Below are 14,688 nucleotides of genomic sequence, written 5' to 3'. Positions count from 1 at the left end.
CTGCCGGCCCTCCCGGCCCCGCCCTCGTCCCGCCCCCAGCCCGCCTCCGGCCCTGTTCGCCGCGGCCCCCGGGCAGGCCCTGCGCGTCAGCGGGGCGCGTGCGTGAGCGCGCGAGCTTGCAGGGAGGGGGCGCGCGCCTGCGGCGGCGCCTGCGGTTTGGCTGCCGCCGTGTGCGCACGCGCACCCGATGGGGGCGGAGCTTTTCTCGCTCAGCCTGCGGCGACGCAGGGGAATGCCGGGAGGGCGGGGTGCCTATGTCCGGCGCTGTCAGGACAGGAAGAGGCTCCACCTACTGCCCGGAAGGGGGAACTGGGTGACGCGGCGCTGCTGTTCCTGCACCAGGCACACAGGGCTCGCAGGTCCCCGCCCCCGGGGAGTAAGGAACTCTCGATTCTTGTGAGTGCTTCACCAGATTTGGATGCTGCAAAATCGTGGCCCTTCTCAATTATATTTGGATTCAGAATGTCAGTTGATCCAATTAAGACCAAGTGTACCTGTCAGAAGAGTTTACTCCTACATGTCGGGATGTTGAACTGGGGGTGGTGGCCGCGTCTGTAGTCCCAGTTACTCGGGAGGCTGAGGCGGGAGGATCGCTTGAGCCCAAGAATTCAAGTCCAGCCTCCGCAACAGAGCGAGACTCCCTCTTTAAAAGACAAAAACAGTTCAGTTACAGACTTTCAAAAGACATTCTCTTTTGAACTTTCATTGAGTTTTATTGCTCCATAGGGATATATTTTAATGTCTTCCTGTTTGCAATGTTGTAAGAATTGTAATTTGCTAAAAAAACAAAGGCTGAGAATTTTTTTGAGTTTCAGATGCTATTTTGATAACATGTTTGAACTGAGTTTGAACGAAATGCGCCAGTTCAGACTTGTTCAATTCCATTGTAGGAAGCAGGTGGGTCTGCAAAGGCTCAAATTTCCGAACTCAAGTTGGCGAGGGCTGCAGAGAAAAGCATTTTATTATTTTTTATTTTTTTATTTTTTATTTTTTTTTTGAGACGGAGTCTCGCTCTGTCGCCCAGGCTGGAGTGCAGTGGCGCGATCTCGGCTCACTGCAAGCTCCGCCTCCCGGGTTCACGCCATTCTCCTGCCTCAGCCTCCCGAGTAGCTGGGACTACAGGCGCCCACAACCGCGCCCGGCTAATTTTTTGTATTTTTAGTAGAGACGGGGTTTCACCGTGGTCTCGATCTCCTGACCTTGTGATCCGCCCGCCTCGGCCTCCCAAAGTGCTGGGATTACAGGCGTGAGCCACCGCGCCCGGCCGGAGAAAAGCATTTTATTTATTTATTTATTTATTTATTTATTTATTTATTTATTTATTTTTGAGAGGAAGTCTTGCTCTGTCGCCCGGGCTGGAGTGCAGTGGCCGGATCTCAGCTCACTGCAAGCTCTGCCTCCCAGGTTTACGCCATTCTCCTGCCTCAGCCTCCCGAGTAGCTGGGACTACAGGCGCCCGCCACCTCGCCCAGCTAGTTTTTTGTATTTTTTAGTAGAGACGGGGTTTCACCGTGTTAGCCAGGATGGTCTCGATCTCCTGACCTCGTGATCCGCCCGTCTCGGCCTCCCAAAGTGCTGGGATTACAGGCTTGAGCCACCGCACCCTTCTTATTTATTTATTTATTTAGAGACAGAGTTTTGCCCCTGTTGCCCAGGCTGGATGGAGTGCAATGGTGCAGTCTCGGCTCACTGCATCCTCTGCCTCCCGGGTTCAAGTGATTCTCCTGCCTCAGCCTCCCAAGTAGCTGGGCCTACAGGTGTGTGCCACCATGCCTGGCTAATTTTTTGTATTTAGTAGAGATGGGGTTTCACCATGTCAGGCTGGTCTCGAACTCCTGACCTTAGGACCTTAGGTGATCCACACACCTCGGCCTCCCAAAGTGCTGAGATGACAGGCGTGTGCCATCGCGCCTGGCCTATTTTTTTTTGAAATGGAGTCTGGCTCTATCGCCCATGCTGGAACTCCACCTTGCAGGTTCAAGCAATTCTCCTGCCACAGCCTCCCAAGTAGCTGGGACTACAGGTGTGCACCACCATGCCCAGCTAAATTTTGTATTTTTAGTAGAGACGGGGTTTCACCATGTTGTCCAGGCTGACCTTGAACTCCTGACCTCAGGTGATCTACCCTCCTTGGCCTCCCAAAGTGCTGGGATTACAAGTGTGAGGCACTGCAATGGCCTTTTTGTTTGTTTTTTGAGACACAGTCTCATCTTGCTCTGTGGCCCAGGCTGGAGTACCGTGGCGTGATCTCGGCTCACTGCAACCTCCCTCTCCTGGGTTCAAGCAATCCTCGTGCCTCAGACTCCCAAGTAGCTGGGATTACAGGCATGCACCACCACACCCAGCTAATTTTTGGATTTTTAGTAGGGACAGAGTTGCACCATGTTGTCCAAGCTGGTCTCAAACTCCTGGCCTCAAGTGATCCGTCCACCTCAGCCTCCCAAAGTGCTGTGATTACAGATGTGAGCCACCTCGCCCAGTCAGAAAAACATGTTATTAATACTATCACACTGAAGTACTTTTCTGAGGAAAAATTTGATCTAAGAGAAGAGTCATGATTTACAGGATGATATGTAAATCCACTTCTGCAGATCCACTTCTTGTTTTCAGGCACAGTCTTAAAATAATTACTAACTTTTGATAGATGTGATGCTTCTGAATCAGAATTGTATCATCTTGTTTGAGGCTGGTGGTCTATCTTTGACCTCCATGATGGAAGGTAAAGATTGACATTTTGTGGAAGTTTCACCTTCATAATCAACTTTGAGAAATTGAAATTCAGAACTTAATTTATAATGAAATATGAGTTTCTGGAATGTTTTTGTTTTAGTTTATTGCTCCTGAAAAAGTTATGTTGCACAGTAGGAATAAAATATTAAATATTAATGTATGAACTAGACTTATACCACATTAAAGGGGACAAAACCACCATGGCCGCAAAAGTGTTCAGCCTTCTCTATACAATGTAGAGTGGAACCATTGCCTCTATTTCCCACACATTTCATTTACACCTGACCTATAATTTCCCTAAGGCTCCATGTATCTTGCAGGATACAGAACAGGCACAACTCAGGTTGTAAGTAGGCAGGGGCAGCAGGATCTCACTGTGACTATTCAGTAAATAACAATATTATATTGCAATTAGGTAAGAAATATCTTCTTCATAGACCTGATCATTGCAAAATTCCATCTATATATATTTTTTTCTTTTTTTTTTTTTCTGAATCAGGGTTTTCCTCTGTCACCCAGGCTAGAGTGCAGTGGTCCTATCATAGCTCACTGCAGTCCTGAACTCCTGGGTTCAAGAGATCTTCCTGCCTCAGCCTCCCAAGTAGCTGGGAGGTACACTAGGTGTGTACCACTACACCTGGCTAATTAAAAATTCCTTTTATAGAGTTGAGGTCTTGCTTTGTTGCCCAGGCTGGTCTCAAACTCCTTATTTCAAGCGATCCTCCTGTCTTGGCCTCCCAAAGTGCGGGAATTACAGGTGTGAGCCAGCATGCCCCATGCCCAGCATTGTGATGCTATTTTACTATATTATCTATTTATTTTGAGATGGAGTTTCGCATGTTGACCAGGTTGGAGTGCAACGGTGCAATCTCAGCTCACTGCAGCCTCTGCCTGCTGGGCTAAAGCGATTCTTATGCCTCCGCCTCCCAAGTAACTGGGACTACAGGCGCGCACCATCACACCCGGCTAATTTTTGTATTTTTAGTAGAGACGGGGTTTTACCATGTTGGCCAGGCTGGTCTCAAACTCCTGACCTCAAGCAATCCACCTACCACGGCCTCCCAAAGTGCTAGGATTACAGGCGTGAGCCACTGTACACAGCCTGACTATATTATATCTCATGCCTTATAGTCATGACTATGTAGATAGTATATGTCATACTTACAATTATTTTATTATCAGCAACCATGCAGACTGAAACCTGTTGTCTTTGACACTTGATGAAAAAACTAATTCTGTAAAATATTTAAAGATGTTTATTCTGGGCCAATACGAGTGACCATGGCCCAGAGTACAGTCTCAAGAGCTCCTGAGAAAGTGTGCCTGAGGCGGTCGGGTTATAGTTTGGTTTTATACATTTTAGGGAGACAGGTGTTAACAAGCAAAGACGTAGGTCAATACCTGGAAGGTGTACATTGCTTCCATCTAAGAAGGTGGAATATCTTGGGGAGGGGGCTTCAGGTCACAGGTGGATTCAGAGATTTCCTGATTGGCAGTTGGCTGACTGACAGAGTTAAGCTTTGTCTAAAGATTTAAGAAGTCAGTAGAAAAGAATGCTTAAGATAAAGGGGTTGTGGAAGCCAAGGCCGTTGTTACGTAGATGAAGTTTCTTAGGTGGCAGCCCTCAGAGAGCATGTGATGCAATGCCAGAGTCAGGTTGAAATTCGGTATCTTATTGCAACAAGGAGTCTGTTTTGTCAGTCTTATAATTTTTATTTTTAGGCCGGGCGCAGTGGTTCATACCTGTAATCCCAGCACTTTGGGAGGCCAAGGTGGGGATCACCTGAGGTCAGGAGTTTGAGACCAGCCTGGCCAACATGGTGAAACCCTGTCTGTACTGAAAAACATAAAAATTAGCCAGGTGTGGTGGTGGGCACCAGTAATCCCAGCTACTCGGGAGGCTGAGGCAGAAGAATTGCTTGAACCTGGGAGGTGGAGGCTGCAGTGAGCTGAGATCATGCCACTGCACTCCAGCCTGGGCAACAGAGTGAGACTCCATCTAAAAACAATAAATAAAAAAAAATAAAAATGGGAGTTTCCCTGCACAAGCTCTTTCTCTTTGCCCGCTGCCATCCATATAAGACGTGACTTGCTCCTCCTTGTCTTCTGCCATGATTGTGAGGGCTCCCCAGCCGTGTGGGACTCTAAGTCCATTCAACCCCTTTCTTTTGTAAATTGCCCAGTCTTCATCAGCAGTGTGAAAATGGACTAATACAGGCAGCTTGGATGTTAAAGGCAAGATGGATTTGGTCAGTCCAGATCTCCTTCACTGTCATAATTTTCTTTCAGCTTCACTCTCCAATAGACCATCCTCTTGTGGTAATAAGATAGCTTCAGCGGCTCCTGCCCAGCCCACATTCTCCTAGGTATCCCGTCCTGCTGGGGAAGACAGCCTGAGTCTCAGTTGTCTCAGGTACTGGTCAGATCCTGTGAACATTCCTGACCCAGCCCCCTTGACCAGGAGAATGTGAGGCTCTGACAGGGCAGGCCTCTTTTACATGCTCCTCCCCAAATGTAAACCCAGTTGTGTCAGATCCCTACTTGGAACCCTTTGTGGTTCAGCTCTTCATGTGAGTTCCAAGGCTCTGTGTGAGCGGACACTGCCAACCTTTCCAGGCTCTTTTCATCACACTCTTCCCCTCACGCTGTGAGTCCCTGTCTCTCTAGTTGTCTTCGGCTCCTGGAAAGCATTGTGCTCTGTCTTCTGCCAGAAAGCCCTTCCCCCCGTGCTCAGTTTGTTAATCCTGACTCATTCTTCTCAGGGGAAATGTTCTAAAGAGGCACTGAATGTGTATTTAATCAACGTAAAATTACCTGTCTCCTCCCATTACCGCCACCAATCCCCCCGACCCCCACCACTGGAAAAAAGAAGAGAGAAAGACAGAATACTGACTATTTAAGTAAAAACACTTGACAACCAGGAGATACAAAAAGAAAACCATTATGAACTTCATGCTGTTTCTTAAAAGCAAAAGATGAAGTTCTCATGGAAAGACTTCTTCCCTATACTAAAAGAAAGGGCAACACTCTTTTCTTCAAGGACAAAAAATTGAGTCCAGGAGAATACTGTGCAGACTGGTGGGAGTCACTTCTATCTTTTAGGCCTCCTCACATAATGCAGTCATGTTTTCACAGTTCACTATTCTCGGTCCAACCCAGTGTATTGGTAACTGACTTAGGCTGTGTTACCCAAAATTTGGCTCACAATCTTTATAAGTTGGCGTATTTTAAAAATTCTTAAAGTTTAATCTTTTCCCATTTTGTCAGAAAAATAATTTGGATCCAACTGTTTTTTATAAACTGGTAAGTATATATATACATAATATTTATTTATTTATTTATATTGAGATGGTGTCTTGCTCTGTTGCCCAGGATGGAGTGCAGTGGTGCGATCTTGGCTCACTGCAACCTCTGTCACCTGGGTTCAAGCAATTCTCCTGCCTCAGCCTTCCAAGTATCTGGGATTATAGGCATGTGCCACCATGTCTGGCTAATTTTTGTATTTTTTGTAGAGACGGGGGTTTCGTCATGTTGTGAAGGCTGGTCTTGAACTCCTGGCCTCAAGTGATCCACTGGTGTCGACCTCCCAAAGTGCTGGATTACAGATGTGAGCCACTGTGCCTGGCCTCTTTGTCTATTGTTTTTGTTGTTGTTTTTTTTTTTTTTTTTTTTTTTTTGAGACGGAGTCTCACGCTGTTGCCCAGGCTGGAGTGCAGTGGCGCGATCTCGGCTCACTGCAAGCTCCGCCTCCCGGGTTCACGCCATTCTCCTGCCTCAGCCTCCCGAGTAGCTGGGACTACAGGCGCCCACAACCGCGCCCGGCTAATTTTTTGTATTTTTAGTAGAGACGGGGTTTCACCGTGGTCTCGATCTCCTGACCTTGTGATCCGCCCGCCTCGGCCTCCCAAAGTGCTGGGATTACAGGCGTGAGCCACCGCGCCCGGCTGTTTTTGTTGTTGATACAGAGACAGGGTCTTGCTTTATTGCCCAGGCTGGTCTTGAACTCCTGGCCTCAAGTGATCCTCTTATCTTGGCCTCCCAAAGTGCTGGGATTACAGGCATGAGCCTCTGTGCCTGGCCTTCTTTGCTCTTTTTTTTTTTTTTTTTTGAGAGGGAGTTTCCCTCACGTCGCCCAGGTTGGAGTGTAATGGTGCGATCTTGGCTCACTGCAACCTCCTCCTCCTGGGTTCAAGCAATTCTCCTGCCTCAGCCTCCCAAGTAGCTGGGGTTACAGGTGCACGCCACCACGCCTGGTTAATTTTTTTTGTATTTTTAGTGGAGACGCAATTTCATCATGTTGGTCAGGCTGGTCTCAAACTCCTGACCTCAGGTGATTCGCCTTCCTTGGCTTCCCAAAATGCTGGGATTACAGCCACTGCTCCCGGCCTGTTCATTTTTAAGTTAGGTTATTTGTCTTATTGTTGAGTTGTAAGAGTTCTTTACATATCCTGGATACTGGATGGAGTCTTATCAGATATATGATTTGTAAAGGTTTTTTTCCTATTATGCTATCTTTCCACTTTCTTCACAGAGCCCTTTGAAGTACAAATTTTCAATTTTTGTTACGTCCAATTTATATATTTTTTCTTTGGTGGCTTATTATTTGCGTGTTACATTTAAGAAGCCATTGCTGCTGGGCGCGGTGACTCATGCCTGCAATCCCAGCACTTTGGGAGGCCATGGCGGCCGGATCACCTGAGGTCAGGAGCTCGAGACTCGCCTGACCAACATGGCGAAACCCCATCTCTACTAAAAATACAAAAAAAATAGCCAGGCGTTGTGGCACGTGCCTGTAATCCCAGCTACTCGGGAGGCTGAGGCAGGAGAATTGCTTGAACCTGGGAGGCAGAGGTTGCGACGAGCTGAGATTGCACCATTGCACTCCAACCTGGGTGACACGAGCGAAACTCCGTCTCAAAAAAAAAAAAAAAAGAAGCCGTTGCCTGGGTACAGTGTATACTGCTTGGGTGATGGGTGCACCAAGGTTTCAGAAATCACCACTAAAGAACTTACTCATGTATTCAAACACCACCTGTTCCCCTGAAACTTAATGGAAATAAAAAATTGAAGTTAAAAAAAAAAAAAGGAAGCCACTGCCTAATTCAAGATTCCAAAGACTTATTTATCTGTCTTAGTTTCTAAGAGTTTTATAGTTTTGGCTGTTACATTTCAGTCTTTGATCACTTTGAGTTGATTTTTTGTGTACGAGGTAGGGATCCAACTTCCTTCTTTTGAATGTAGATATCTAGTTGTCCTAGTACCGTTTGTTGAAAAGACTATTTTTTTCCCCATTAAATGATCTTGGCACTCTCGGTGAAAACCAACTGATGGATGATAAATTTAAGGGTTCATTTCTGGACTCTGAATTCTATTCTATTGATCTATAGGTCTATGCTTCTGCTAGTACCACACAATCTTGATTAATGTAAGCTTGTAGTAAGTTTTAAAAATGAAAAGTGTGAATCTTCCAACTTTGTTCTTTTTCAAGACTGTTTGGCTACTATGGGTCCCTTGCATTTCTGTATGAATTTTAGGATTCACATGTCAGTTTGTGCATGAAGCCAGCCAGGATGTTGATCATTACTGCATTGAATCTGTAGACCAATTTGGGGAGTACTGTCATCTTAACAATACTGTCTTCCAACCCATGAATACAGATCTTCTTTAATTTCTTTTTTCTTTTTGTGAGACGGGGTCTTACTCTGTCACCCAGGCTGGAGTGCAGTGGCTGAATGTCAGCTCACTGCAACCTCTGCCTCCTAGGCTCAAGCGATCCTCTCACCTCAGCCTCCCCAGTAGCTAGGACCACAGGTGTGTGCTACCATGCCTGGCTAATTTTTTGTATTTTTGGTAGAGACAGGCTTTGCCATGTTGCCCTGGTTGGTCTCGAACTCCTGAGCTCAGGCTCTCCACCCTCCTTGTCCTCCCAAAGTGCTGGGATTACAGGGGTGAGCCACTGTGCCCAGCCTACAACTGATTTTTAGATATTGATCTTATGTCCTGTAACCTTGTGAATTTCATTAGCTCTAGTAATTATTTGTGGATTCCTTAAGTATTTTCCATATACAAGATCAGGACATGTGAAACGGGTAATTTTGTTTCCGTTCCAGTCTGGATGCCGTTTATATTTTTTTCCTGCCTACTTGTCCTGGCTAGACCTCCAGCAGAGTGGTGAGGGCACACATCCTGGTCTTGTTCCTGCACGTGATGTTTTTAAGACATATCCCTTTTGTTGCAGGATGTTAACTGTCATAGCTACATAATATTTAATTATGTGACTATGATGCAGTCTTTCATTAAGAGCCTTAGGTTATCTTAAGCTTTTTGCTCTAATAAATATGAAGCTATGAATATTTTTGTATATTTCCTGGAACATATATATAAAAAAGAGATTCCCCATTTGTATGTAGTCAGTTGATCTATGTCCTCTCTGATTCTGATTTTATCACACTTATTTTTCTTTGCCAACCCAGTGCTACCATGGTATATTTTTGTTGTCTTAATTTATCCTTCCATTTGTGTGTGTGTGAAAGCAAGTTTATCAGAGAAGAAACAAAAGCATGACTACTCCTAGGCAGAGCAGCCTGTATTTCCATTATTATTAACGAGATTGAGCACTTTTTCAAATGGTAATTGGCCATCCTGTTTCTTCTTCTGTGAAATGCATGTATATGTCTTTTGCTCAGTTTTTATTTTTCATTTTTTGTAGAGATGGGGTCTCGCCATGTTGCCCAAGCTGGTCTCCAACTCCTGGACACATGCAATCCTCTTGCCTTGGCCTCCCGAAGTGCTGGGATTATAGGTGTGAGCCACTGCACCCAGCCCTAGATTTCTTTTAGAACCTGAGGAACGCTGTGGGCCATATTCCAGAGAAATAGAAATGTGTACCCGTGCATGCGCATACACACACACACACACACACACACAGAGCATTGTGTGCCTAATTTCGACGAGTTGTACATTCCTTGAGGCTCACTGTGACCATGACTTCCAGATTAAAGGCCCAGTGTCAAAGAACAACTCTTGGCTGGGCATGGTGGCTCACGCCTGTAATCCCAGCACTTTGGGAGGCCGAGGTGGGTGGATCATGAGGTCAGGAGGTCAAGACCATCCTGGCTAACACAGAGAAACCCCATCTCTACAAAAAATACAAAAAATTAGCCAGGCATGGTGGCGGGTGTCTGTAGTCCCAGCTACTTGGGAGGCTGAGGCAGGAGACTGGCATGAGCCCGGGAGGCGGAGCTTGCAGTGAGCGGAGATCGCGCCACTGCACTCTAGCCTAGGTGACAGAGCGAGACTCTGTCTGGGGAAAAAAAAAAAAAGAACTCTCATTTCATCATGAGTTATGTGGGGAAATGGGATTTGCAATATGGACATTTTGCCTTCTGCCAGTTGGGAGCATGTCTGTTCCCTCAATGTGGGCGCCCCCTGCCTCTGCACTTAGATCTCCAGCTCGCTGCTTTGTTTTCCAGAGGTTACTGTAGCTTTCAGTCCTCAATAGCGTCATGAAATTTCTTCCATTATTTTTTCTTTTCTGGATTCCAGTTAGCATTTCCCCCCAACTCATGACTTCTGCCCAATAAGAGAAAAGAGCAATATTTAGGTTCATTTCCTGTTTATTATTAAAGTGATTTTCACAAATGTTTCATTACATGCATATGGAGGACATGATGGATAAAACAAAACTGAATATTGGTGGCAACTAAAAGGAAGATGTGGTTTTGTCGGTATTTGTAGGCAGAGTCGTTGCCAAGTGCCTGGACGATACCGTGCCCTCACAGGAGCCAGAAGTGAAGCCTGCGGGCCTTGAGCACAGCGCCCTGGTGTCCTGTTCCCCGAGCGACGTGGCCTGGGTCTGCTCGGCATGTTGGAAGTTCTGATCTCAGTGAACAAGACACCTGGCATTGGTCAGCTCCCTCTTCCTCCTCCTGCTTTCTGCCACCCATCTGCTGAGGGCACTGGGCACTCTTACTCGCATCTCTGCAGGGCTGTGCCGGGGCCTCCCCAAGGGCAGTGGGGACACTCGGCAAGGGCACTTGAGCCTCCGGCCGTGTCTGCTCACACTGGCACAGTGAATGCCCTGTCTGCCTGGTAGGGAAGGCAGAAGCTGTCCTTTCTCCAAACGAGTTTTTCGTGCTTGTGAAGGAGGGAGGGAATGTCACTGAAGTCACCCTGGTCCCAGATCCTCCTGTTCTCTCCCCTCCCTGCAACCTTCTCTCTGTCTCTGAACTCCACCACGAGGGCTGACCTGGCCCAGTTTCCAGTCCGTAAGCTTCCGATTGATCAACGTTTTGGAGACATTTCCTACCCTGGGATTAGATGGGCTTGAGTTTGATTCCCAAATCCAGGGACTACCAGCTCTTTGCCTTGGGCATGTCCTGTGGTCTCCTGGAGCCTTCATTTCCACATCTAAAGAATGGTCTTAACCCCACCATCCACACGGGGCTGGGAGGATGGGATGTGTGGATATCAGAGGGTTGAGCCCAGAGCCTGGCACCCAGTGGGCAGTGAGTGAGCGTCAGCTTCCCTGCCCTTCCCTTCTTCCTGTTGGGGCTTGGGGGATGCAGACAGTTCCGGGGGCTCACCCAGGGGCTCTGAGTGGCATGGTGCAGCCGGGGACTGGAGAGGCCTTGAGGCCATCGCAGCAGGTGCTGGGAGCGCACGCAGGCCATGCCTGTGTTGTCTGGGCTCCAAGGATGTTTTGCGCACACCTGATGTCCTTTCCAAGAGCAAAGCAGGTGGGATCAGGCCAACCCCAGCTCTGCCTGCCCAGGACTTACTCCTGGAAGGGCCAGGGATCTGTGGGTGCTGTGGGGGCAGAGGCAGCCGCAGGAGAATAGGAGGAGCTCTCTGCTCTCTCTCCACATCCTCCCTCACCCCTCATTACCTCCTCTGCCCTTAGCCTGAATGATGTCGGCTCAGCATGGACACCTTGTGCATCTTTGGTGAAAAGGGACCTCAATGTCAGCTGCAGTTTGCCAGGGCAACCAGACTTCCTGAGCATGGACCAGGGGAGGTGAAAATGGCTGGACCCCTTGTGTGAGAAGGAAGGCTTCTCCCTGCGGGGCCTGCACTGTGGCAGGCAAGGTGAGCAGGCTGTCCGGGGCAGCTTGTCTGCTGTCTGCGGCAGTGTGTCTGTCTGTCTGCTGTCTGCGGCAGTGTGTCTGTTTGTCTGCTGTCCGGAGAAGTGTGTCTGTTTGTCTGCTGTCTGGGGCAGTTTGTCTGTCTGCTGTCGGGGGCAGTTTGTCATCTATGCAGGGCACCAACCCCCTGTCTTTCTAGGAGCCTGGCACACAGGAGGTGCTCAGTAAATGTTTGCTAAATGACTCAACTTATTTCAGTATCTTATTTTTTTCTGCTGGGGGTGGTGGAGGTGACGGAATAATATTCAACTCCAAAAATGTACATTAAGCATCGGTATGGCTTAGACAGGCCAGGAGCCGCCTCCCGTGGACAAGCCCAGGGAGCGGCTTCACGGAGAGGCTGCCTGCGGACGGTGCGTCTCTGGAGAATGAGCATGAGAGGGAGGCCGTTCAGACAGAAACCATGCTTGCTAGAAGTGGGGGAAATGGCTTCTCTCCCAGGGCTTTCAAATTTGGCCTCTTGTGCCATCCTTGTCTGGGATGTTTTGGCCCATGTTTCAGCTCTATTTTATCTGTGTGTCCCAAGCCAATGGGTAGCCGGAGAGAAAGCTGCCCGAGGCCTCCACCGTGGGCCCTGGAGCCTGGGCCACCATGGAGGCAGGGCAGGAGTGGGCCACACTGTCCCCTTGGGGAGCCAGCGTTTGGGAAACTGGTCACCGCCTGGCCAGCGCGACTTGTGTGGGGCAGAGGCACTGAGGCTGGGGAGCGCAGGCTGATTCTGCTGCTTGAGAGGCCGGTGCAGAGTCCAGAGCAGGAGGAGGGAGGTTGGCGTGGCTGTGGCTGCGAGGCTCTGGCGTGGGGAAGGAATTGGAAAAGGCACAGCCTAATCTGGGCAGCGGATGAGGCCGCCTGGCTGCAGGCTGCCCTCAGCAGCTACACGAGCCCTCACTCACAGAGGGCCTGGCTGGCTTCGAAACCCTGCCGCAGATTCCTTCCCTTCCCGTGGTTTGTTTCTGGAAAGTGGAAACAAACTTGGGGGGAATGCCAGGAATGTGAGGCAGAAAGTCCCCCCACGCCTGGGTTCCCCCTAACTCCTGGGAAGCTGTACGGGAGACACTCTGGTTTTCCATGCCTGTCTTCACACAGGTCCTTCGGTTCCCTGGGGTGCAGTGCTCCACTAGGAGCTGACCCAAGCTCGGAGGAGCCTGGAGACCGGGCATCTGCCTCCATCCCAGCCAGAGAGCAGGGCGGGGACTCCCAGCAGCCTGCTCGCTTCTTGGCGCCTCTCCCTGGAGCACAGTGTGCGGTGCTGGGGACCTCATCAGCTGCTCAGGCGGCAGTCGAGGAGGGGCTATGCTGGCTTCCCCCTCAGACAGCATGGGGGCCTCCTGCACTCTCCGCCCTCAGCTTCCATCTTTTCTTGGGCTTTGTTACGTGGATCCATCCTACCTGGCCCAGTCCTTGTTCCCCACTTCTCTTTTCTCTACACCTCCATCTTGAACCAGGTGGAACAGCCACCTCACATCAGTCAAGCTGCCGTTGGCTTCAACAACACACCAACTGGAAGAAATGCGCTTTGCTGTCCACAGAGTTCTCCTTGGGACCATCCTGCCCTGAGGCCCAGGGTCAGCTCTAGTTTTAACAGGGGGACCCCAAGTTCTCCAGTGTGAGACTGATGTGGAGACTCAAGACAGAGCCCAACCCTGGACTTCAAGTCACCCGGATGGTGTGGGAGGCCCAGGGGGGCTGCTGGCAACCCTGCGCTCCTCACGGCCCCTCCCGTGGGCTGCAAGCTATAGAAGGGCTTGCGAGGGAAAGCAAGATGAAGGCTGGGTTGCGTCTGCACCTGCCCATCCAACTTTGCCCTGGGCACGCTGGGCACGGTCTGACCACGGTGGTGAGTCCTGGAACATGAGGGAAGGGGAGGCGGGCAGTGGATCTGTGGGTATGTGGGTGGCAACTTTCAAAACCACCCAAAGGAACTGCAGAAAGAGCTCAGAGAGGTTAAGAGTTCTTTCTGTTTTTGGAAAGGATTAAAAAACAAACAAACAAACAAACAAACCCTGACCAGGCGCAGTGCTTACGCCTGTAATCCCAACACTTTGGGAGGCCAAGGAGGGCGGATCATGAGGTCAGGAGATTGAGACCATCCTGCCTAACATAGTGAAACCCCATCTCTACTAAAAATACAAACAAATTAGCCGGGCGAGGTGGCAGGCGCCTGTAGTCCCAGCTACTGGGGAGGCTGAGGCAGGAGAATAGCGTGAGCCCGGGAGGCGGAGCTTGCAGTGAGCTGAGATCGTGCCTCTGTACTCTAGTGGGCGACAGAGCGAGACTCCATCTCAAAAAACAAAAACCAAAAACCAAAAACCCTTAAGTATGATGGTTGATTGCATGGTCGTCTTGGTTGGGTGGAGGATACCCAGCTAGCTGGGAAAACATGTGAGGGTGTTTCCAGAAGAGGTTAGGATGGGAACCGGCAGACTGAGTGAAGACATCCACTCCATCCAATCTGTTGAGGGCCCCAGTGGAACAGAAGGGGGAAGAAGGGAGAACCCTCCCTTTTGGAACTGGGACATCCGTCTTCCTCGTTCTCGGGGCTTTGGATGCTGGGACTCACAGGGTGGCCCCCGGCTTCTTGGGCTTTGGACTCAGACTGAGTGACGGTGTCGCTTCTTCTGGTCTCCCACTCGCAGACAGCAGATCGTGGGACTTCTTGGCCTCCAGAATCTGTGAGCTAATTCCCATAATGCAGGCCCTCACAGCTCTACGTCTGTATCCTCTGGGTTCTGTTTCTCTGGAGAACACTCATGAAGAGGTGACACCCATCCCGGCACCCCCTCAGGAGCTGCTGCTGCAGGCTCACCGAGGAGGA

General features: G+C 49.3%; 2 protein-coding genes across 2 annotated transcripts in view; one reads left to right on the top strand and one right to left on the bottom strand.

The window, feature by feature from the left end:
* Window positions 1-14,688, bottom strand: part of TTLL12 (tubulin tyrosine ligase like 12) — an 86,896-nt gene that overhangs the window by 34,614 nt on the left and 37,594 nt on the right. The gene's annotated exons all lie outside the window — the stretch shown is intronic.
* Window positions 192-14,118, top strand: LOC107000681 (uncharacterized). Its single transcript, XM_028827626.2, has 3 exons — window positions 192-396; window positions 10,468-10,637; window positions 11,633-14,118. The coding sequence occupies exon 3, from the start codon at window positions 12,277-12,279 to the stop codon at window positions 13,447-13,449; it is 1,173 nt and encodes a 390-aa protein (XP_028683459.2). The 5' UTR covers window positions 192-396; window positions 10,468-10,637; window positions 11,633-12,276; the 3' UTR covers window positions 13,450-14,118.

This window comes from Macaca mulatta, chromosome 10, assembly GCF_049350105.2.
Source record: "Macaca mulatta isolate MMU2019108-1 chromosome 10, T2T-MMU8v2.0, whole genome shotgun sequence".
Lineage (NCBI taxonomy): Eukaryota > Metazoa > Chordata > Mammalia > Primates > Cercopithecidae > Macaca > Macaca mulatta.
This window is presented reverse-complemented; position numbering and strand designations above follow the sequence as displayed.